Genomic DNA, 23,978 nt, shown 5'->3' on the forward strand with positions numbered 1-23,978 from the left:
GAGACATGTGATCCATTAGCATGTTTTTCATTTTTGGGGGGGTCGTCTGAATGAAGAAGTGTGTGACAATCCAGTGTTTTTACCCTGATCTGACCCTGTCCTTATCAGGGAGATCGGGGACTTTCCCTGTGCAAACTCTTGTTAAACACAGTGACATCAGACGAAAGGGAGCGGCCAGAGGAAATCAACCCCCTTCCGAGCCTCCGCTCACCACTTTTACTAAGTAATAATGTAACAATACTTCTAGGTGCCAGATTTGGGTGTCACTCACGTATCAGCCCTTAAACATGTCACTGCCGTTAGTACACTTTGCTCTGCGGGGTCTCCCAGTGGGTCACCGTTACAGGGCGGCCGTGGGTCACTGGGCCATTAACCCTTTGTGCTGCGGCGATCGTTACCACGGCGAGAAGCAGAGAGCGCGTGTACCAGCGAGGTCGGTATACTCTTTATTTGTTCCCTGAAATAAATATTTGCGCTCTCACACGCGGCAGTTTGTCAGTCAGTGGGGGGGAGTGTTCAGTGTCACAACCTTTCCACAAGCGCGGGTCCTTCCTCGGACAGAACGGCCCGGTCAGTCCTCATGTAACCAGCAGATTGGAAGAGGTGAGGGACATACAGGGAGGGGTTAATAGTGGTTACAATGTCACTAACAAGGCGGAGTGCTCAGGAGTTAGGTTATCCCGTGTCCAAACTCAGGAACTATAACACCCTCCGGAAAAAGGAAGGGGGATCTCAGCACCTCTATGTAACAATTTAGGGAGCGGGTGGCTGGACCCCCCAGGCTCTGCTTGCGGATGAGGGGGGGGGGGGTCAGAGCGGAGAAGTCGGGACAGTGGTGTGGTAGTGTGAGGGGAACTGGACTGGACACACTACCTCCGGTCACCTCTCGTGACAGAACGTGGCCACAACACTGCAAACAAAGTTGTAAAAGACCATACTTTATTTAGACATCTTCAGATCAGAAAGAATGGCAGAACACGGATAGAAAATGACATTTTGGGCCTACACAGCCCTTCATTTAATCCAGAATGCGGCCCGGACACCCAAACGCCATCAAATCAGATTTTCTCCTTCATCCAGTCTTTGTTGTAGGACCGACATGTCGCTGTGTCCGCACGGTATGGCAGGCCCCTGCGGTCTCACTGTAGGACAAACCGCTGGCTGATCTCGTAAGTGATGGATGTGTTGGGGGCTCCTCCTCGAGAGGTTCCAGCTCGTACACCTTACCGATGCTCTACATACGTTCACTGGTCAGAACAGGCGGAGACATCTCCCGGATGACAATAACCCACACAGGAAGCGATGCCACGTGTAAGTGCACCTGCGTGCCCCGCACAGGAAGTGATCATGCGCATAATAAGCGCACCTGCATGTCCCACCCCGGAAGTGATCACAGACCTTGTAAGTGCACTTGTGGGACCCACACAGGAAGTGATCAGACGTATAATTGAATGAATTAAGAGCGGTGGGTAATAGAGACAAAGTTCAGGACTAAAAGCAGCAGGGAGGCCAGAGACATTCCCGTGTTCTGCAGTACTCTCTGATCTGAAGATGCTTTCAGAATAAAGTTTATTTTTACATTGGAGTGCAGTGGCCACTTCCTGTTAAACTTCCGGATCGTTCCGCTGGTGAACACCGGTGCCGCAGGCACCTTGATAAAGCTCCGGTACCAAACGGATCGAGACGATTGGCGAGTGCTGTCCACGTGGCCTTCACGTGTGATTACTCGTCACCATCCGACGATTCCTCTTCTGCTTCCTTCAACCACTGAATAAACTTCTGCAGCTGCCGGGGAAGAAAGAAAGCGCAGGTTAGAGGTGAAACGACGTCTGGGATCAGAAGGGGTTAAGACGAGTAGTATGTCTGCAAGGCAGGAGACGTCTAGACTTTCTGGGGCAGAGGTCAGTGCAGGGGGGGGGTCACGCTCCTGTTGCTGCACTTACCCCCTTACGCAGCTGCCTGCCCCTCTCTGTCACCTCGGGGTCCGAGAACCAGCGCAGAATCATCTCCTCAGCCAGCACTTCCTGCTGGTAAAAACCCATCAGCACCTGCGTGTGGCAAGAGGGGCAGAGAGAGGGTCAGAGAGAGGGTCAGAGAGAGAAGGTCAGAGAGAGAGAGAGAAGCAGCGAAAGAGGGTCAGGTGGTGTCAGAGAGAGGGGCAGGAGAGAAGGGCAGGAGGTCTCAGAGAGAGAGAAGCAGAGAAAGATGGGCAGAGTGAGGGGCAGAGACCCCATCATGTGACCACACAGAGTCCGGGGCACTCGGGCAGGACATGCACTTCATATAAATGTGTATGCATATATACAGTGTTCGACAAACCTATACATTTGCTCGCCCCGGGCGAGTGGATTTAACCCCCGGGCGAGTAAATATTGGCCCAAGCAGCACACGTTTGGTACTAGGTGGCGAGTAGATTTTTTTGTGTGGCAAGTAGATTTTTTGGTGATTTGTCAACCACTGCATATATATACACACACACACACACCTCTTTTTACATACACCACGTCACTTAGTGACTAACACATAATCAACAAGTAACACATATAATTTTTTTTTACACGTAACAAATGGAGCTATATTGGACTATGAACGAATATATTCCCTTTTTACATGTATTGTGACGTCTTACGGCATGTATAAGAAGGGGTGTGTGATGTAAGGGCTTGTGAAAGCATGTGGGGGGAGAAACAAGTTACGTGACGGCGCACTAATTTTTATATATACTTTTACATTGCAAAAGATAAAAATAAATAAATCTTGCAGACAGTGCTGGAAATTATTCTTGTGCTTGGTCTGCCAGCAGTTCGTACGCAAAGCATTTATCAAGACACACAGACACCAATGTAAAGAGGATTTTTAAAAAGGATATTTTATATGACAAATAAATACACTTTAAAGCTGCAGTTCAGTCTTTTTTTATTTTATTTATTTTTTTACTTCAATAGTTTCATGTGGGCAATCTCTAATCACCTAAAGAACTGTATAGCTGCCGGTCAATTCGTTCTCCATGTATTGATAGGTGAAATTTGGTGACAATTAGTGAAGGGATCTGTTTTTCTTCTGCTTCTGTCTCAGTGGAAGCTCATGAATATTCATGAGCACTCCTGCACTGACATGTGCTAGAGGGAGGGCAGAGCTGAAAAAGGGGTGTGCCAGGGCTTGTGACAGGACATGAAGGGGCAGTGCCTTAGCAAACGGCTGTTAAAATAGAATACAAGAAAATTGGTCTTTCAAAGTTGTTTTTTTAAAAACAGAAAATGCTAAAAGTATTTTTTCTTACTACAGAACTGATTTATTAAAAAACCCCATATGCAGGATATTGCCTGAACTGCGGCTTTAATGGAACAGTTTGTAGATTAAACAAACAGTGAGTTTTTCAACACAAGTAACTCTAATAACTTGAACTTCTCGTTCATTTACTGCCCAGGCCTCAAACCCGACGGGGCACTTATTCTTCATTCACGAGGAGTGTGTAAGGGGGACCTCCAGCTTGCAGTGCGTAAGGGGGACCTCCAGCTCGCAGTGCGTAAGGGGGACCTCCAGCTCGCAGTGTGTAAGGGGGACCTCCAGCTCGCAGTGTGTAAGGGGGACCTCCAGCTCGCAGTGTGTAAGGGGGACCTCCAGCTCGCAGTGTGTAAGGGGGACCTCCAGCTCGCAGTGTGTAAGGGGGACCTCCAGCTCGCAGTGTGTAAGGAGGACCTCCAGCTCGCAGTGTGTAAGGAGGACCTACAGCTCGCAGTGTGTAAGGAGGACCTCCAGCTCGCAGTGTGTAAGGAGGACCTCCAGCTCGCAGTGTGTAAGGAGGACCTCCAGCTCGCAGTGTGTAAGGAGGACCTCCAGCTCGCAGTGTGTAAGGAGGACCTCCAGCTCGCAGTGTGTAAGGAGGACCTCCAGCTCGCAGTGTGTAAGGAGGACCTCCAGCTCGCAGTGTGTAAGGACCTCCAGCTCGCAGTGTGTAAGGGGGACCTCCAGCTCGCAGTGTGTAAGGAGGACCTCCAGCTCGCAGTGTGTAAGGGGGACCTCCAGCTCGCAGTGTGTAAGGGGGACCTCCAGCTCGCAGTGTGTAAGGAGGACCTCCAGCTCGCAGTGTGTAAGGAGGACCTCCAGCTCGCAGTGTGTAAGGAGGACCTCCAGCTCGCAGTGTGTAAGGAGAACCTCCGCTATATCGGTTCCCCCTGCAGATATCACCTATGCCTTCTTTGTTGTTTTCTGTGATCCGTCCTGCGGCGGTCAGATTTCCTGATTTATTCCCTTCTTTCGGGTTCCTGAGATCATTACAAACAGACTATTTATAACTCTGAAATCTGCTGCCCTGTCTTTACACACAAGGTATAGGTATGCCATCTCCTCTCGATTTGGACAGAAAGTGAAATTATCTCCCGATAGAAGTGAAAACTCGTTATAATTTGGGTTCTGAATTGTGGAGATATTCCCAAGACAAATGTATCAATGATGTGAATGATTAGATATGGTTGTCTTCAAGATAAGGCCAGTAATTCACCTACTCACCGTGCTAAGGTTATTGCCACCAAAAAGTTTGGTTTTAGTATTAAGACTTTTTTTAAGCTGCTTATGATGGCTCAAACAGACTTTCACAAAGCCTTCAACATCCTATTCAAGTCCCACTATGGAACCAGATATTTGATGCCAGGATCCAGTTTACACACTGCAGTCATATACTTTCCACCAATGGTCCTTGGAGGAGTTCCCTTATGGATCCGCTTATGGATCCTAAGGCTGATTCGCTGCCCTTTGAAGGATCTTGCAAAGAAAATCACAGATCTGTGGAACATCTCTGCTGCCATCACTTTTGATTTACACCAAGACACATATCTTCCATATTCTAGAATTGATGTTATTTGTAGAGTTCTTCCTGGCTTTCAACAGCGTCTCTATAACTGGCCCTGAGATTCGCACTCCTTCCGCTCAAATCTCCAGACAGCCAATTGGACACTCTGAACCTGCCCAGGCTGATAGGCCTTGAATCAGAAGATCCTCACTGTGTGGTAACACCTATGGTTGTTCCACCCCCATGTTCAAGTGTTGAGAACCAGGTCCTTCTGAGCAAATTAGGTACTTCTGTTAAAACTTCCCCTGGTCGATCTTGTTCTATTTTCTTTCAAATACTTGGTATTAGTGGATAGGATGGAAAAATATACATTTTCCAAGGGTCACTAAAGGCATCAAGATGAAGAGGATGGTCTTGCTTGTATATTGCACAGAAGCGAGTTACTTTCCGCTTTTGTCTAGTTGCTGTTAAATCTGAGGGACCCCCCCATTTCATCTGAGGGACCCCCCCCCCCCCCCCATTTTGCTGCGATTTGTTCCAAAACGTCCCGATTCCCATTCTCCTGTATGTACTGGTTGTTCGCATCCTGGAATAGGAATCACAGATAGACTTGTTATCTGGCTTTCTGCCCTTGGGAACATCTCCTTCGCTTCGCCCCAGTGGCTTCTTGTTCCACCCGGCCAATTTATGTCACCACGGACGTGTCTGATTGCACCGACAAAGCTCCGCCGCAACACTATTCTTGGAATTCCACTAATGCCAGAGTGATGGCTTCCAAGTCAAGTATATTGATGGACAGAATCGTCTCTTGCACACTCGTTTTCCCTTGTATACATTGCCTAAGTGGGCTCCCCTACCTGTCGTGTGGGTATCAGCAGTAAGAATGACTGATATTCTACTGAATAACTTTGTTTAATATGGACTTGCACCATCTTGGATTCGGCATGGTCTTCTATGATAAGATACCAGTCAAGTCAGAGCAGGGATGCGTGTCCTGGAAGCACAAGAAACTTCTCTTTGCAGATCCGACATATTAAATGTACCTGAAGAATGGCTTCTAGTATTGATAGAACTAATTCTAATATCTCCATGCACTCGGATTGATACAGTAGTACTTCTTCAAAATAAATCTCTGCTGTGCCATTTCCTCCTGTTTTTCCAATGGATGCCTCACCAGGTACCCAATGGTATCAAAAAGATCACACTCCGAGTGCCAAAGTTAATGAGAAAGGGTGTTCCGTAAACAATAATGTATGGATTTTGCCCTGACTTTGCAATACAAACCTGAGCAACTTCTCATGACTTTTGACGAGAATTTGTATATATGCGTATATTAGTTCAATAGCCGCCATGATGTCAGCTTGTTCCAGAACGTTGATGACGGACTTGACCGATTCCATTGGGAAAGGTTGCGGAATGATTAAGTAGCCGAGAAATGTGAATCCAGAAGTGGACGAAAACCTTGCGCGTTTTTTTGTGGTTTCTGCAGCTCAAAAGATCTTGAATGATTGAGAATCTTAAAATTGTACATCCCCCTTCTGATTCAAATTCCAAACCCATCTGATGTCGCTCTGATCCCAGCTGCACAGAAATGGTGACTGCAGCTTTACACGGGTAGGTTTTCCGCTTGGTGATAACCAGTCATTTTTAGATTTTGTGAATGCCAAAGATTGAGTAAATCTTCCCCTGTAGAGACTTTTGCTCTAGAACGGGAAGAGTAAGTTCCTTACCCGTCTGTCCTGAAACGTCTGCCTCGCTTTGAAAAGCGCTGAAGGAACACAGAGATCCCGTTAGCGCTCATTCCAACATTTGCTTTTTCTTCCAGACATTTTGTATATTATTATTATAGCATCAAGTTATTTCCCCAAATAATAAAATATCTGTCAAAAAGGAATAGAACATAACCTGTTGTTTTGATGGAGAATCCCCTAACCAAGATTTTAGCCCCAACGCTCTGCGGGCTGTTACTGATAAAAGCCATGGGACCTGGCTAGAAGTTTGATAATATCTTACGAGGCGTCACAGAGGAAATCTGTAGCCGTATGCAAAAGAGTAAAGATCTGTAGTATATCCTTCCTGGGGACTCGGATATTGTGTTCCATGGATGCCAGCCAACCTTCCCCGGCTCTAGCCATGCACTCGGATGACGTAGCCGACTCACAGGCATGTCCTGTAGCCATGAATCCTTGTTTCCATATTCCTGTTCTTGGTTTCCCAAAGAACTACCGATCAGCCAGATGTAAAGTGGTTCTCTTTGCCCAATCTGGTTACTGCTGTGCCGACTCGCCGAGCGGTGCCCCGTACGTTGCAATCTTCTGACAAGGAAATACGTTGGATAAAATATGCTTTTTAGTTACAATGAAATTTGCAACGAAGTGGTGTGCAAGGAAATTAAGCCGTGGCTTCTGGGATCCCATAAACACCAAACCTTGCCTTTATCTTGGCATCTTATCTTCAAAACATCTTACAGCTTTAATTAGCTTGTACGTATCTGCCCGGGCAAAAAAGGAGGAAAATTCTTCTTTTCACCTTCTGCTAATGTTAAATATTTTTAAGCGGATCTTTGGAAAGACTGGATTTGCCTTTAGCCATGTCCTCCTAGTCCTGACATTGCGATGGCCGCCTCCGGAAAGGCTGGTTAGGTTTCCTGTGAATAGAAACCCAAACACCGTCTGTGTATAGGCTTAAAATGTGAGCGGAACAACTCCACGTACTAGAAGTGCATGGAATAAATACGATGTGTGTAATTAGCAGCGCCAGGATAGATGAGTCAGGATGAAACGATGATGAGCCAGATAATCTCACACGGGCAGAGATCCGAGCGCAGAGAGGTCAGCGGATTAGCGGATCCCGCTGATCCCAATCTTACTGCAAAAAAAAAGCTTCCGGGCATGACACCAGCGCAACTCACAGATCTTCCAAAATGCGTCCGTTACCAGACCCCGTGGTCACGCTGGGGGGAGCCACCGTACTCCCCTAAACCCTGCCTAAAACATGCCCTCACCCCCCAAAAGTGGATTTGCGGTGTCCGGCAGAAAGGCCTGCAATGGCAGGGAGCGGGTTGGAAAAACAAGAAACCGCAAGCGGAGAAACGAAAAGGCCGCCCCACGGACTAAAAAACACGGCGCCGGGGGCGGAGCTGAATCCGGGAGGAGGAGAAACCAAGGGGCAGGTTGGAGGTTTGTCCCAGAGGAGGAAGTAGTGATTAACCCTTGGTGTGCGCTGCTGTGTGATGGCACCTAGAGGATACGATACCACCCTCGTGATAGCCCCCCGGTACCTTGGCAGTGGCTGTCCAGAGGGTCTCATGATCTAGGAAGAAATCCTCAATGGCCACAAGGCAGCACAGGTGGTCCGAGGCACGCTTTATGTAATTCTTAAACAGCGGGGTCCATCTCTTCAGGAGCTGCAGGTGGGGGAGGGGGAGAGTGTGAAGAGACACGAAGGGACAGGGGGAGACACAGCTTTTATGGAGCGGTCCGGACAGTGTGAGAGAGACAAAGAGAGAGAGAGAGAGTGAAAGAGAGAGAGTGAGTGAAAGAGAGAGAGAGAGAAAAAGTGAAAGAGAGAGAGAGAGAGAGAAAGAGTGAAAGAGTGAAAGAGAGAGAGAGAGAGAGAGTGAAAGAGAGAGAGAGAGTGAAAGAGAGAGAGAGAGTGAGTGAAAGAGAGAGAGTGAGTGAAAGAGAGAGAGTGAGTGAAAGAGAGAGAGTGAAAGAGAGAGAGAGAGTGAAAGAGAGAGAGAGTGAAAGAGAGAGAGAGAGTGAAAGAGAGAGAGAGAGAGTGAAAGAGAGAGAGAGAGAGTGAAAGAGAGAGAGAGAGAGAGTGAAAGAGAGAGAGAGTGAAAGAGAGAGAGTGAGTGAAAGAGAGAGAGTGAGTGAAAGAGAGAGAGAGAGTGAAAGAGAGAGAGAGTGAAAGAGAGTGAAAGAGTGAAAGAGAGAGAGAGAGTGAAAGAGAGAGAGAGAGTGAAAGAGAGAGTGAAAGAGAGCGAGAGAGTGAGAGAGAGAGAGAGAGTGAAAGAGAGAGTGAAAGAGAGAGAGAGAGAGTGAAAGAGAGAGAGAGAGAGTGAAAGAGAGAGAGAGAGAGTGAAAGAGAGAGAGAGTGAAAGAGAGAGAGAGAGAGTGAAAGAGAGAGAGAGAGAGTGAAAGAGAGAGAGAGAGAGTGAAAGAGAGAGAGAGAGAGTGAAAGAGAGAGAGTGAAAGAGAGAGAGAGAGTGAAAGAGAGAGAGAGAGTGAAAGAGAGAGAGAGAGAGTGAGAGAGAGTGAAAGAGAGAGAGAGTGAAAGAGAGAGAGAGTGAAAGAGAGAGAGAGTGAAAGAGAGAGATCAGAAGGGGGAGATACAGACAGAATTACACAGAGGAGACGCTGCCCGCAGAGCGGACTCACGGGAAGCAGAGCGGTGCAATAAGTGTTCACATAAAGTGCTCCCTCCAGCTGCAACAGCGGGAACTCCAGGACCACCTTACACAGGACCTGCATCACCTCCGCCAGGGAGATGTTATATGCGTATCTACAGGAGAGAAACAGGGCCACGTCACAAAAACACAGGGCCACGTCACACACACAGGGCCACGTCACACACACACACAGGGCCACGTCACACACACACACACACAGGGCCACGTCGCACCAACACGTCGAACAAACGCACAGTAAGGGCCACTTCACCCACGCAGACAGGGCCACATCGAACAGACACGCCTTTGCTTACCACTTCCTCCCTGCCCAGCTCCCCTACATGACACTCACTTGAGGGAGTTTATTTCCAGCACCAGGTTGTCACAGGAAATGTTCTCCTCCACACCCCTCTGCAGGGTCCCCAAAACCTCATTCTGGAACACTGCCAGGAGGGAGAGAACACAGCGTCAGAGGAGCAGGGGGAGGGACGCGACATGCACAGCGCGTCAGAGGAGCAGGGGGAGGGACGCGACATGCACAGCGCGTCAGAGGAGCAGGGGGAGGGACGCGACATGCACAGCGCGTCAGAGGAGCAGGGGGGGACGCGACATGCACAGCGCGTCAGAGGAGGAGGGGGAGGGACGCGACACGCACAGCGCGTCAGAGGAGCAGGGGGGGGACGCGACATGCACAGCGCGTCAGAGGAGCAGGGGGAGGGACGCACAGCGCGTCAGAGGAGCAGGGGGAGGGACGCGACACGCACAGCGCGTCAGAGGAGGAGGGGGAGGGACGCGACACGCACAGCGCGTCAGAGGAGCAGGGGGAGGGACGCGACACGCAAGGCGCGTCAGAGGAGCAGGGGGAGGGATGCACAGCGCGTCAGAGGAGCAGGTGGAGGGACGCACGGCGCGTCAGAGGAGCAGGGGGAGGGACGCACGGCGCGTCAGAGGAGCAGGGGGAGGGACGCACAGCGCGTCAGAGGAGCAGGTGGAGGGACGCACAGCGCGTCAGAGGAGCAGGGGGAGGGACGCACAGCGCGTCAGAGGAGCAGGTGGAGGGACGCACAGCGCGTCAGAGGAGCAGGGGGAGTACTCCCCTCTAACCCCCCCTAAACCTCGGGCCACCTCGAAAACCCACAGTAACGCTGACCTCCCTTAACAGGAAACCCCCATGGACCCAGAGTAAAACTGGAACCCCATCCGCAATGAGGAATCCCTTCACCGCCCCCCCAACTGTTCCACCTGCATCCCCCCTCCTCCCCCAGCTCCTGAACAGCCGCTCACCTTTAATGTCGTCCAGGAGGGGGGAGGCCGTACGGCTGTCCATCTGCTCTGACCCTGCACTCTTCTCGCTCTCACTGTCGCTCTCCTCCTCGGCGGGCAGTGTGAGACCTGGAGGGGGGGGGAGGGGGGAGGAGAGAAGAGGAGCAGAGGCTGTGAGGTCAAACACCCACAAACACGAGAAAATGCCGCCCCAGCTATAGGACGGCGCAGAAGGTGTGTCCTTGTGATAACGGCGACGTCCTCTCATGTAGGAATGTTCCCAAGTCCTGCGACAAGTCATGGTACTGTGAGTGCCAAGAAAAAGATTGTAAGCTCTTCTGGTGAGAACTCGTTGGCATTGAGCAGGGGGCGCTGGCCCTGGGACCAGCACCGGACGTGTCGGGCCCAGCCGTCCTCACCTCTCGGTGGACTTGTGTTTAGCAGCTTCACACAACGGCGTTTACCGGAAGGATTTCATCATGAGGACAGAGCAGTCCCAGATACCCCTAATCCAGACAACAAGCTCACGTGGGACCCCAAAGACCCTGTCCCCCCCTCCATACTCCACGACTTGCTCACCCCACAGGTTCGTCTGCAGCTCCTCCTCCTCCTCTTCCTCCCCAGTCACCTGTACGGATTTCCACACGTAACCTTTGCCCTCTGACCCGACCACCACTTTGTTGTATCCTGTAGGGAGGATGGGGGGGGGACGGGGAGGGTGGAGGAGGGGGGGGGGGGGCTGTTATGAGGGATCCCCAGAGAAAAGATGAATACACAGGAAAAAAAAGGTGTTCTTCCCGCCCCGGGGCTGCGGACCCGAAGTATTAACCCTGTACATCCCATATCAGCAAATAGATTCATCCGCAACAGCAGAAAACACAAAGTAACAGACTAAAGGAATCAGATTATTATCCTGCGGAGCGGAGCCCACAGCAAGCACATGTTAATGTGTGACCTGTTCCGTGCCAGGACATGCAAAGCCAGGCACACCTGGGCCAGGTTAGCCTTACACAGGTGCTGCACAGCACCTCTGCAGGTACGGGGCAGCGACAGGCTCTGCAGCTACGCGGCGCGGCGACAGGCTCTGCAGCTACGCGGCGCGGCGACAGGCTCTGCAGGCACGCGGCGCGGCGACAGGCTCTGCAGCTATGCGGCGCGGCGACAGGCTCTGCAGGTACGCGGCACGGTGACAGGCTCTGCAGGTACGCGGCGCGGTGACAGGCTCTGCAGGTACGCGGCGCGGTGACAGGCTCTGCAGGTACACGGCCCGGTGACAGGCTCTGCAGGTACGCGGCCCGGTGACAGGCTCTGCAGGTACGCGGCGCGGTGACAGGCTCTGCAGGTACACGGCCCGGTGACAGGCTCTGCAGGTACGCGGCGCGGTGACAGGCTCTGCAGGTACGCGGCGTGGTGACAGGCTCTGCAGGTACGCGGCACGGTGACAGGCTCTGCAGGTACGCGGCGCGGTGACAGGCTCTGCAGGTACGAGGCGCGGTGACAGGCTCTGCAGGTACGCGGCGCGGTGACAGGCTCTGCAGGTACGAGGCGCGGTGACAGGCTCTGCAGGTACGCCGGGGCGGTGACAGGCTCTGCAGGTACGCGGCGCGGTGACAGGCTCTGCAGGTACGGGGCAGCGACAGGCTCTGCAGGTACGCGGCGCGGTGACAGGCTCTGCAGGTACGGGGCGCGGTGACAGGCTCTGCAGGTACGCGGCGCGGTGACAGGCTCTGCAGGTACGCGGTGCGGTGACAGGCTCTGCAGGTACGCGGCGCGGTGACAGGCTCTGCAGGTACGCGGTGCGGTGACAGGCTCTGCAGGTACGCGGCGCGGTGACAGGCTCTGCAGGTACGGGGCGCGGTGACAGGCTCTGCAGGTACGCGGCGCGGTGACAGGCTCTGCAGGTACGCGGCGCGGTGACAGGCTCTGCAGGTATGCGGCGCGGTGACAGGCTCTGCAGGTACGCGGCGCGGTGACAGGCTCTGCAGGTACGCGGCGCGGTGACAGGCTCTGCAGGTACGCGGCGCGGTGACAGACTCTGCAGGTACGCGGCACGGTGACAGGCTCTGCAGGTACGCGGCGCGGTGACAGGCTCTGCAGGTACGCACCGCGGTGACAGGCTCTGCAGGTACGCGGCGCGGTGACAGGCTCTGCAGGTACGCGGCGCGGTGACAGGCTCTGCAGGTACGCGGCGCGGTGACAGGCTCTGCAGGTACGCGGCGCGGTGACAGGCTCTGCAGGTACGCGGCGCGGTGACAGGCTCTGCAGGTACGCGGCGCGGTGACAGGCTCTGCAGGTACGCGGCGCGGTGACAGGCTCTGCAGCTACGCGGCGCGGTGACAGGCTCTGCAGGTACGCGGCACGGTGACAGGCTCTGCAGGTACGCCGGGGCGGTGACAGGCTCTGCAGGTACGCGGCGCGGTGACAGGCTCTGCAGGTACGGGGCGCGGTGACAGGCTCTGCAGGTACGCGGCGCGGTGACAGGCTCTGCAGGTACGAGGCGCGGTGACAGGCTCTGCAGGTACGCCGGGGCGGTGACAGGCTCTGCAGGTACGCGGCGCGGTGACAGGCTCTGCAGGTACGCGGCACGGTGACAGGCTCTGCAGGTACGCCGGGGCGGTGACAGGCTCTGCAGGTACGCACCGCGGTGACAGGCTCTGCAGGTACGAGGCGCGGTGACAGGCTCTGCAGGTACGCGGCGCGGTGACAGGCTCTGCAGGTACGAGGCGCGGTGACAGGCTCTGCAGGTACGAGGCGCGGTGACAGGCTCTGCAGGTACGCCGGGGCGGTGACAGGCTCTGCAGGTACGCCGGGGCGGTGACAGGCTCTGCAGGTACGCGGCGCGGTGACAGGCTCTGCAGGTACGGGGCGCGGTGACAGGCTCTGCAGGTACGCGGCGCGGTGACAGGCTCTGCAGGTACGAGGCGCGGTGACAGGCTCTGCAGGTACGCCGGGGCGGTGACAGGCTCTGCAGGTACGCGGCGCGGTGACAGGCTCTGCAGGTACGCGGCACGGTGACAGGCTCTGCAGGTACGCCGGGGCGGTGACAGGCTCTGCAGGTACGCACCGCGGTGACAGGCTCTGCAGGTACGAGGCGCGGTGACAGGCTCTGCAGGTACGCGGCGCGGTGACAGGCTCTGCAGGTACGAGGCGCGGTGACAGGCTCTGCAGGTACGAGGCGCGGTGACAGGCTCTGCAGGTACGCCGGGGCGGTGACAGGCTCTGCAGGTACGCGGCGCGGTGACAGGCTCTGCAGGTACGGGGCAGCGACAGGCTCTGCAGGTACGCGGCGCGGTGACAGGCTCTGCAGGTACGGGGCGCGGTGACAGGCTCTGCAGGTACGCGGCGCGGTGACAGGCTCTGCAGGTACGCGGCGCGGTGACAGGCTCTGCAGGTACGCGGCGCGGTGACAGGCTCTGCAGGTACGCGGCGCGGTGACAGGCTCTGCAGGTACGTGGCGCGGCGACAGGCTCTGCAGGTACGCGGCGCGGCGACAGGCTCTGCAGGTACGCGGCGCGGCGACAGGCTCTGCAGGTACGAGGCGCGGCGACAGGCTCTGCAGGTACGCGGCGCGGCGACAGGCTCTGCAGGTACGCGGCGCGGTGACAGGCTCTGCAGGTACGCGGCGCGGTGACAGGCTCTGCAGGTACGCGGCGCGGTGACAGGCTCTGCAGGTACGCGGCGCGGTGACAGGCTCTGCAGGTACGCGGCGCGGTGACAGGCTCTGCAGGTACGCGGCGCGGTGACAGGCTCTGCAGGTACGCGGCGCGGTGACAGGCTCTGCAGGTACGCGGCGCGGTGACAGGCTCTGCAGGTACGCGGCGCGGTGACAGGCTCTGCAGGTACGCGGCACGGTGACAGGCTCTGCAGGTACGCGGCGCGGTGACAGGCTCTGCAGGTACGCCGGGGCGGTGACAGGCTCTGCAGGTACGCGGCACGGTGAAAGGCTCTGCAGGTACGGGGCGCGGTGACAGGCTCTGCAGGTACGCGGCGCGGTGACAGGCTCTGCAGGTACGCGGCGCGGTGACAGGCTCTGCAGGTACGCCGGGGCGGTGACAGGCTCTGCAGGTACGCGGCACGGTGACAGGCTCTGCAGGTACGCGGCACGGTGACAGGCTCTGCAGGTACGCGGCGCAGCGACAGGCTCTGCAGGTACGCGGCACGGTGACAGGCTCTGCAGGTACGCGGCGCGGTGACAGGCTCTGCAGGTACGCGGCACGGTGACAGGCTCTGCAGGTACGCGGCGCGGTGACAGGCTCTGCAGGTACGCGGCGCGGTGACAGGCTCTGCAGGTACGAGGCGCGGTGACAGGCTCTGCAGGTACGCGGCGCGGTGACAGGCTCTGCAGGTACGCGGCACGGTGACAGGCTCTGCAGGTACGCGGCACGGTGACAGGCTCTGCAGGTACGCGGCGCGGTGACAGGCTCTGCAGGTACGCGGCACGGTGACAGGCTCTGCAGGTACGCGGCGCGGTGACAGGCTCTGCAGGTACGGGGTGCGGTGACAGGCTCTGCAGGTACGGGGTGCGGTGACAGGCTCTGCAGGTACGAGGCGCGGTGACAGGCTCTGCAGCTACGCGGCGCGGTGACAGGCTCTGCAGGTACGCGGCACGGTGACAGGCTCTGCAGGTACGCGGCGCGGTGACAGGCTCTGCAGGTACGCGGCGCGGCGACAGGCTCTGCAGGTACGAGGCACGGCGACAGGCTCTGCAGGTACGCGGCGCGGTGACAGGCTCTGCAGGTACGAGGCGCGGGTGACAGGCTCTGCAGGTACGCGGCGCGGTGACAGGCTCTGCAGGTACGAGGCGCGGTGACAGGCTCTGCAGGTACGCGGCGCAGGTGACAGGCTCTGCAGGTACGCGGCACGGTGACAGGCTCTGCAGGTACGCGGCACGGTGACAGGCTCTGCAGGTACGCGGCACGGTGACAGGCTCTGCAGGTACGCGGCACGGTGACAGGCTCTGCAGGTACGCGGCACGGTGACAGGCTCTGCAGGTACGCGGCGCGGTGACAGGCTCTGCAGGTACGCGGCGCGGTGACAGGCTCTGCAGGTACGCGGCGCGGTGACAGGCTCTGCAGGTACGCGGCGCGGTGACAGGCTCTGCAGGTACGCGGCGCGGTGACAGGCTCTGCAGGTACGCGGCGCGGGTGACAGGCTCTGCAGGTACGCGGCGCGGTGACAGGCTCTGAAGACCGAAAGCGTTGCGCGATTGGCAGGAAGCAGGAACCTGCGCAGCCTGTAACAATACAGCCATGACCCCGCCTACCCCCAGAGCTGTGACCCCGCCACCCCCAGAGCTGTGACCCCGCCTACCCCCAGAGCTGTGACCCCGCCACCCCCAGAGCTGTGACCCCGCCACCCCCAGAGCTGTGACCCCGCCTACCCCCAGAGCTGTGACCCCGCCTACCCCCAGAGCTGTGACCCCGCCACCCCCAGAGCTGTGACCCCGCCACCCCCAGAGCTGTGACCCCGCCACCCCCAGAGCTGTGACCCCGCCTACCCCCAGAGCTGTGACCCCGCCTACCCCCAGAGCTGTGACCGCCGGCGAGTCAAGAGTGTTACCAGCCTCTGTTTCTCCCCCCCCTCACCCCCCCCCGCCCGGTGCGCTCAGTTCTTCTCTTCTACCGTGCACTCTGCTCTTCCCCTCATACACCCTTCCCCCCTTGCGCTCTCTGTCCTCTCCCCCCTCCTTGAATAAGCCCAAACACTTGCGTGAAACGCGTGGGAGGACTATTTTGTCATTCTTTTGCCACTCACTAAAGCCTTTTTTATTTTTCCATACCTGGGTACCCTATTTCTCTTACTGTTCCTGCTTAAGGATTGCCCGTTCACTGCCCGAGTGCCCTGAATCTACACTAACCTTGTTCCTGCTGCTCCCCCCCCCCCTCACTGCCCTCTCCTCACCCCGATATATGACATTTTATGCTCTGTCTAGACTCTAGTCTATAGCTCCGCCCTGTTACCTTTAACCTTTGACCTCTCCTCCTCCTTGCTAGCTCCAGGGTCGTCACTAAACTCGTCTTCGTCGTCCTCATCCTCCTCTGGGTGATGCAGAGAAATCACCGTGCTCTCTGGGAGCTGCAAGTCAGGGCCGACAACCACCTGCGGGGAGACACGGGGGAGAGTGAGGGCCCACAGCGACCAGGGGAGGGGAGAGCGAGGGGCCACAGCGACCAGGGGGAGGGGAGAGCGAGGGGCCACAGCGACCAGGGGGAGGGGAGAGCGAGGGGCCACAGCGACCAGGGGGAGGGGAGAGCGAGGGGCCACAGCGACCAGGGGGAGGGGAGAGTGAGGGGCCATAGCGACCAGGGGGAGGGGAGAGTGAGGGGCCACAGCGACCAGGGGGAGGGGAGAGTGAGGGGCCACAGTGACCAGGGGGAGGGGAGAGTGAGGGGCCGACAACCACCTGCGGGGAGACACGGGGGAGAGTGAGGGCCCACAGCGACCAGGGGAGGGGAGAGTGAGGGGCCACAGCGACCAGGGGGAGGGGAGAGCGAGGGGCCACAGCGACCAGGGGGAGGGGAGAGCGAGGGGCCACAGCGACCAGGGGGAGGGGAGAGTGAGGGGCCACAGCGACCAGGGGGAGGGGAGAGTGAGGGGCCACAGCGACCAGGGGGAGGGGAGAGTGAGGGGCCACAGTGACCAGGGGGAGGGGAGAGTGAGGGGCCGACAACCACCTGCGGGGAGACACGGGGGAGAGTGAGGGCCCACAGCGACCAGGGGAGGGGAGAGTGAGGGGCCACAGCGACCAGGGGGAGGGGAGAGCGAGGGGCCACAGCGACCAGGGGGAGGGGAGAGCGAGGGGCCACAGCGACCAGGGGGAGGGGAGAGTGAGGGGCCACAGCGACCAGGGGGAGGGGAGAGTGAGGGGCCACAGCGACCAGGGGGAGGGGAGAGTGAGGGGCCACAGTGACCAGGGGGAGGGGAGAGTGAAGGGCCACAGCGACCAGGGGGAGGGGAGAGTGAGGGGCCACAGCGACCAGGGGGAGGGGAGAGTGAGGGGCCACAGCGACCAGGGGAGGGGAGAGTGAGGGGCCATAGCGACCAGGGGGAGGGGAGAGTGAGGGGCCACAGCGACCAGGGGGAGGGGAGAGTGAGGGGCCACAGCGACCAGGGGGAGGGGAGAGTGAGGGCCCGGGGAGACACGGGAGAGAGTGAGGGCCCACAGCGACCAGGGGAGACAGACACATGGGGGAGAGAAGGGCAACAGCGGGGGTTATGGGTGGCCAGAGCGAGGGCCGACAATGAGCTGCAGGGGGAGGATCAGGGACTGGCCAGTGAAGGCCGATAATATGGGTGATTGGAAAGCACTTCAGATCAGTGGCTAATGCCCCCCTAATTCTGTCCCCAGGTCCCCCTCCTCTCGCTGTTACCTTTGAAGTCAGGACACAGTGTGGATTTATTTGCACCCTTTCCTTCACCACGACCTCATTGCAAACTATCGACTCTCTGATGATGACGTCGTCTGAGATCTGCGCTCCGTCCCAGATATACGCGTTCTCCAGCACCACCCGATCACCTGCAGGAGGGTGCGACAGTGGCAGGCAGGAGGGCGAGACAGGGGCAGGCAGGAGGGCGAGACAGGGGCAGGCAGGAGGGTGAGACAGGGGCAGGCAGGAGGGCGGGACAGGGGCAGGCAGGAGGGTGAGACAGGGGCAGGCAGGAGGGTGAGACAGGGGCAGGCAGGAGGGCGAGACAGGGGCAGGCAGGAGGGTGAGACAGTGGCAGGCAGGAGGGTGAGACAGTGGCAGGCAGGAGGGTGAGACAGTGGCAGGCAGGAGGGCGAGACAGGGGCAGGCAGGAGGGTGAGACAGGGGCAGGCAGGAGGGCGAGACAGGGGCAGGCAGGAGGGCGAGACAGGGGCAGGCAGGAGGGTGAGACAGGGGCAGGCAGGAGGGCGAGACAGGGGCAGGCAGGAGGGCGAGACAGGGGCAGGCAGGAGGGTGAGACAGTGGCAGGCAGGAGGGTCAGACAGTGGCAGGCAGGAGGGTGAGACAGGGTGACGCTTATGCACAGCTGCACAAAACCACACAGCTCACACATTCACATCTACCTTCTCGTGCTGGGTACTCCCCAATTCTGCCTCTCCCCCCCCAATCCATCCTGCTCACTCTCCCCCCTTTCTCCTCCACCGTTCTCAGGGATCCTGCAGCCCTCATCCCCACCGCCGCTGCAATCTCACCCAATCCCCTCTCACCAATGCTACGACCTTGCTACTCTCACCCTCAACCATTCTGCGCCTCACAACCCTCACTACGCCCCACAACCAATGCTGTTGCAAATCTGTCCCCCCTCGTCTCCCACTGATGCTGCAGACCCTCCCCTTACCAATGCTTCCCCATTCCCCAGCCTATCCCTCCCTCACTGATGCTGCCCCATCCCCCACCAATGCTACCCCCCTCCTCTCACCGATGCTGTCCCTCCTCCCCCCCTCTCACCGATGCTGTCCCTCCTCCCCCCTCTCACCGATGCTGTCCCTCCTCCCCCCTCTCACCGATGCTGTCCCTCCTCTCACCGATGCTGTCCCTCCTCCCCCCTCTCACCGATGCTGTCCCTCCTCCCTCCCTCTCACCGATGCTGTCCATCCTCCGCCCCTCTCTCACCGATGCTGTCCCTCCTCCCCCCCTCTCACCGATGCTGTCCCTCCTCCCCCCCTCTCACCGATGCTGTCCCTCCTCCCCCCCTCTCACCGATGCTGTCCCTCCTCCCCCCCTCTCACCGATGCTGTCCCTCCTCCCCCCCTCTCACCGATGCTGTCCCTCCTCCCCCCCTCTCACCGATGCTGTCCCTCCTCCCTCCCTCTCACCGATGCTGTCCCTCCTCCCCCCCTCTCACCGATGCTGTCCCTCCTCTCACCGATGCTGTCCCTCCTCCCCCCTCTCACCGATGCTGTCCCTCCTCCCTCCCTCTCACCGATGCTGTCCATCCTCCGCCCCTCTCTCACCGATGCTGTCCCTCCTCCCCCCCTCTCACCGATGCTGTCCCTCCTCCCCCCCTCTCACCGATGCTGTCCCTCCTCCCCCCCTCTCACCGATGCTGTCCCTCCTCCCCCCCTCTCACCGATGCTGTCCCTCCTCCCCCCTCTCACCGATGCTGTCCATCCTCCCCCCCTCTCTCACCGATGTTGCTCCCAGCCCCCCTCTCTCACCGATGCTGCAGCTCTGCCCAATGCTGCTGTTGCTGATGCTGCAGTTGGCCCCGATGGTCGTGCCCCTCCCGATCAGCACGTTCTCCCGCAGGGTGCTCCCGTGGCCCCGGCTGACCTCAGACCCCCGGTAGATGTTGTGGCGAGAGTGGGTGTAGCTCTGGCCCTCCTGGTCAGTGAAGTTGGTCTCGGGGGTCAGGGGGTAGAGCCAGCGGCGTAGGATGTCAGAGGTCACAGCCTCGTACATCAGCAGGTTGGAAATGCGGGCGCCGTACTCGTCGCGCGTCACGTGGAGGTGGATCTGATTACCCAGGATCTGCGCGCACAAGAATGCCGAGTCACACGGTGCGCTCTAAGCGGCCATGTGCCACGCTCTAACCGGTTGCCTGCCGCGTGGTGCGTTCTAACCTGCTACATGGAGCACACTCTGATATCGTACACAGGACATTGTACTTCAGTGTGACACGTTAGGAATCATCAGAGTGAATAAAGTGCCTGCTTCTCCCTCTCAGGTTATCCCAGTGTTACTCCAGCCCTGTATCTCCCCTCCCTTCCCCATCTCCCCCCTCCTCATCCTCACCTCCTCGTTCACCAGGATCCCGCGGACAAAGTCATCCCTCGTCTGGTAATCAAAGTTATCTGTGAACAGCTCCGCTACCTGTGAGGAGAGAGGCACGCACAAGCAGACCGGACATGGTGAGAGAGCGAGGGGGCGCAGGAGAGGCAAGAATGCGGGGGGGCGCAAGAGAGCGAAGGGGTGCAGGAGAGGCAAGAATGCAGGGGGGGGGGAGAAGCAGAGGCGAGAGTGAGGGGCGGCAAGAGAGTGGGGGGGTGGAAGGCAAGAGAGCAAGGGGGGGGCGCGAGAGGAGGAAGAGAGCAAAAAAAGAAAGCAAGGGAGCACTGCACATACTTCTACACACGAGAGAGAAACGGAGAGACGCGGCGCTGCACATAGACGCGGCGCTGCACATAGACGCGGCGCTGCACATAGACGCGGCGCTGCACATAGACGCGGCGCTGCACATAGACGCGGCGCTGCACATAGACGCGGCGCTGCACATAGACGCGGCGCTGCACATAGACGCGGCGCTGCACATAGACACAGCACACACTCAGACACAGCACACACTCAGACACAGCACACACTCAGACACAGCACACACTCAGACACAGCACACACTCAGACACAGCACACACTCAGACACAGCACACACTCAGACACAGCACACACTCAGACACAGCACACACTCAGACACAGCACACACTCAGACACAGCACACACTCAGACACAGCACACACTCCTCCATCACTCACCTGTGGGGAGCAGATGCTGATGTGACAGTCCAGAAGGTCGTGCCGCATCTCAACCTCATCCGCCTTACTCTGGAAGATGCTCTAACAAAGGGGACAGGTCAGAGAGGAGATTAGCGCAGGATTTCTTAGGGATTTAGCGCCACACAGGTTACACAGGACCGCTACCCTCCAGGTGCGTTAACCTCCCCGTGCCACAGGACCGCTACCCTCCAGGTGCGTTAACCTCCCCGTGCCACAGGACCGCTACCCTCCAGGTGCGTTAACCTCCCCGTGCCACAGGACCGCTACTCTCCAGGTGCGTTAACCTCCCCGTGCCACAGGACCGCTACTCTCCAGGTGCGTTAACCTCCCCGTGCCACAGGACCGCTACTCTCCAGGTGCGTTAAACTCCCCATGCTCCCTCCTGATGAAGTGGTGGGGGGGGGGGGGGGGGGTGATTACTGACCGTGGGGAAGTGGTAGCGTTTTAGGCCCTGGGTTTTCTGGTATAGCAGCACGCGCTTCGTCTTGCTGTCCACGGCGATGATTACGTCATCCTCCAGACACCGCGTGCGGTGACCCGGGGACGACTCCTTGAGGATCATTGTCATCACTGACACATTCTTGAACAGCTTGCGACGTGTCCTGCGTGGGGAGATAGGGGTAAGCATGGGGGCGAGAAAGGGGTGAAAGTGGGGGCAGCCCAAGAGAATCCTGCCAAAACTCCTCTCCTACCAATCTTTCCTCCTGTTGATGTGGCTCCGCCTTACTAAACTCCCCTACCCTCTCTTTGTGGCTCCCCCTGACAGCTCCCAATGATGCCTCCCCTCACACCTCCACCTGATGCCTCCCCCTCACACCTCCCACTCACGCGTCGCGGCTCCCCTGGATGCCTCCCCTTCACGGCTCCCCCTGATGCCTCGTGGCTCCCCCTGTCTCCGCCTCACGGCTCGCCCTGGCACCTCACGGCACCCAACGGTTCCCCCTGTTGCCTCTCCCTGACTCCCCCTCACCTGTGCTCCTCCAGAGCTGCCTCAATATTAATGTTGGACACCACGTCCCCGGTAACCAGCAGGAAGTCTGAGCGCAGCAGGGACTTGGCGTCCACATCTCTCAGGACATCTCCCAGTGAGCGGTAAAGGTCAGAGGTCACCACCCGCACCACATTGGAGCTGGTTGGACGACACCACTTAGAATTCCTGTAAGGTAAAGAGGAATGGATAAGATATAGGAGAGATCTATATATACAGCCTCCTCCCACACTGCCAGATATATACACATACACAGCCCTCCCCTCACGCACTACCAGACGAGTGTGTGTGTGTGTGTGCACACACACACCAATAGTCCAAAAGACTGGAGCGGGTGTTACAGCTAATGTACTAAACTGTACTATGTAGAAACATATATAGCCCCATAACACACAACCAGACATCAACATATAAAGGCCCACCCCCACATTTATATATACAGTGCACACTTCCCACCCCACACACTTTTTTTTACACTTCCCAGTGCTAGCCCTGCTGTGTGCACCCTCTTCTGCCGTTAGGGGCACAGTGATGCCTGGCTGCTGCCCGCTGCTCACCTTAAGTGCTCCTTGATCTGATCTGCCATCCAGCAGCAAAACACAAAGGTTTCCTGGACGCCGGTGGCAGTGAGGAATTCCAGCGTGTAATCTATCAGGGCCACATTAGCCAGGGGGAGAAGAGCCTGCAGAGCACAGGGACACGGGACCCGTGTTACAGAGCATCCCACGGGAGAATCCTTCTCACTTATACCACCTACCTCACTTGCACCCCACGGCATGCCATTGCACGTGTGAACGGTGACATCACACAACGACATCGCATCCATGCACATACTGAAATGCTGTTTCATCACACATACGCTCTGACACGCTGTGACATCACGTGTGCACACACACATACATGTATCGGGCCACTCACACACAGTGACATGCTGCACACACACCGTAACATTGCGCGCGCACACACAGTGACAGCACACACAAACACAGTGACAGCACACACACACACACACACACACACACACACACACACACACACACACACACAAAGTGACAGCACACACATAGTGACAGCACACACACACACAGTGACAGCACACACACACACACAGTGAGAGATGTGAGTATTACCGGATAACCCTCCTCCTCTTACCCGGGGCCTGTCCTTGGTGATGGGGTAGAGCCTCCGGTTGAAGCTGTCCGCTATCAGCACAGCCTGCAGGGGGAGCTGCTGATCCTCCTCCCCGCTGCTCATAGCTTCTCGCTTCCCGGCCCGCGACGCCATGTGTCTCCCGTTCTGTCCCTTCGCGGCCACCGTCCCCGCGATCACCTGCTGCTTCATATGGTGCTTCATATGGTGGCCACGGAGGGACATGGTCAATCGCGCAGCACCGGAAATCGTCTTGCTGCTCACAGGTGCACTGCCCTCTTTCGGATGTTTGTGGGGGCCAGTTACCTTGGTACTCCCTTCCACTGCCAGAGCTTCTGCAAGTCTGGTGCAGGAAGAGCTGTCTCTCTCACTGCCTGCAGCACAGGCTAACAGGGATACATCTGTGTGACAGGGTTGGGGGTGACAGGCTGTGTGACAGGGCTGGGGGTGACAGGCACAGCCTGTATTATGAGGCACAGCAAGGTGTTTTGTGGCTGAGTGCAAATTTGTATCAAATATGAATTCCACCCTTGGAAACTGAATTCCTCTCTCTCCTCTCTCATATATATATATTCTAATTTCTAAGGGCATTAAGATGTGACCTGCTATTTGTTCTCAATTAGGAATGTGTCCTTTATGTAAGCAACAGTAGTAATGGCCCAAGATTGTTCTCACTACTGGAAAGGAAGAAGCATGCTTTTAGTTAGTTCTCGGTGGAGTAACTCTGGGTGTGTTTGGATCGGCCCAACCAGAAGGTCTGTAGTGCAATCCTGATCATATAGGTATGGACGAAGTATGCAGTACACAGCAAGACCCATCTGCTATGGGACATTACTAACTCAATGCAAGAGACTGTCAGTTTAACCCTTACTACGGGTAACAAGTATAAGGCTGGGATTATTGTCCCTGCACGGCCGCG

General features: G+C 57.2%; 1 protein-coding gene across 3 annotated transcripts; it reads right to left on the bottom strand.

Annotated features, from left to right (window-relative positions):
- Window positions 1-433: 433 nt before the first annotated feature.
- On the bottom strand, window positions 434-23,299 carry EIF2B5 (eukaryotic translation initiation factor 2B subunit epsilon). Of its 3 annotated transcripts, none has more exons than XM_075570879.1 (16): window positions 23,063-23,299; window positions 22,468-22,592; window positions 21,893-22,078; window positions 21,347-21,524; window positions 20,902-20,982; window positions 20,168-20,245; window positions 19,591-19,903; window positions 17,816-17,961; window positions 16,406-16,544; window positions 11,025-11,132; window positions 10,467-10,574; window positions 9,535-9,625; window positions 9,172-9,295; window positions 8,070-8,195; window positions 1,944-2,048; window positions 434-1,785 (listed from the first exon to the last, which is right to left on the bottom strand). In XM_075570879.1, exons 1-16 carry the CDS (start codon window positions 23,282-23,284, stop codon window positions 1,723-1,725), a joined length of 2,193 nt encoding a protein of 730 aa, XP_075426994.1. In that variant the 5' UTR covers window positions 23,285-23,299; the 3' UTR covers window positions 434-1,722. The 3 variants fall into 3 exon arrangements, with proteins under 3 accessions (XP_075426994.1, XP_075426997.1, XP_075426996.1); XM_075570882.1 differs by having other exon boundaries at window positions 23,041-23,156; XM_075570881.1 differs by lacking the exon at window positions 8,070-8,195.
- Between the last annotated feature and the right edge of the window lie 679 nt (window positions 23,300-23,978).

The sequence above is a fragment of the Ascaphus truei genome, chromosome 14 (genome assembly GCF_040206685.1).
Source record: "Ascaphus truei isolate aAscTru1 chromosome 14, aAscTru1.hap1, whole genome shotgun sequence".
NCBI lineage: Eukaryota > Metazoa > Chordata > Amphibia > Anura > Ascaphidae > Ascaphus > Ascaphus truei.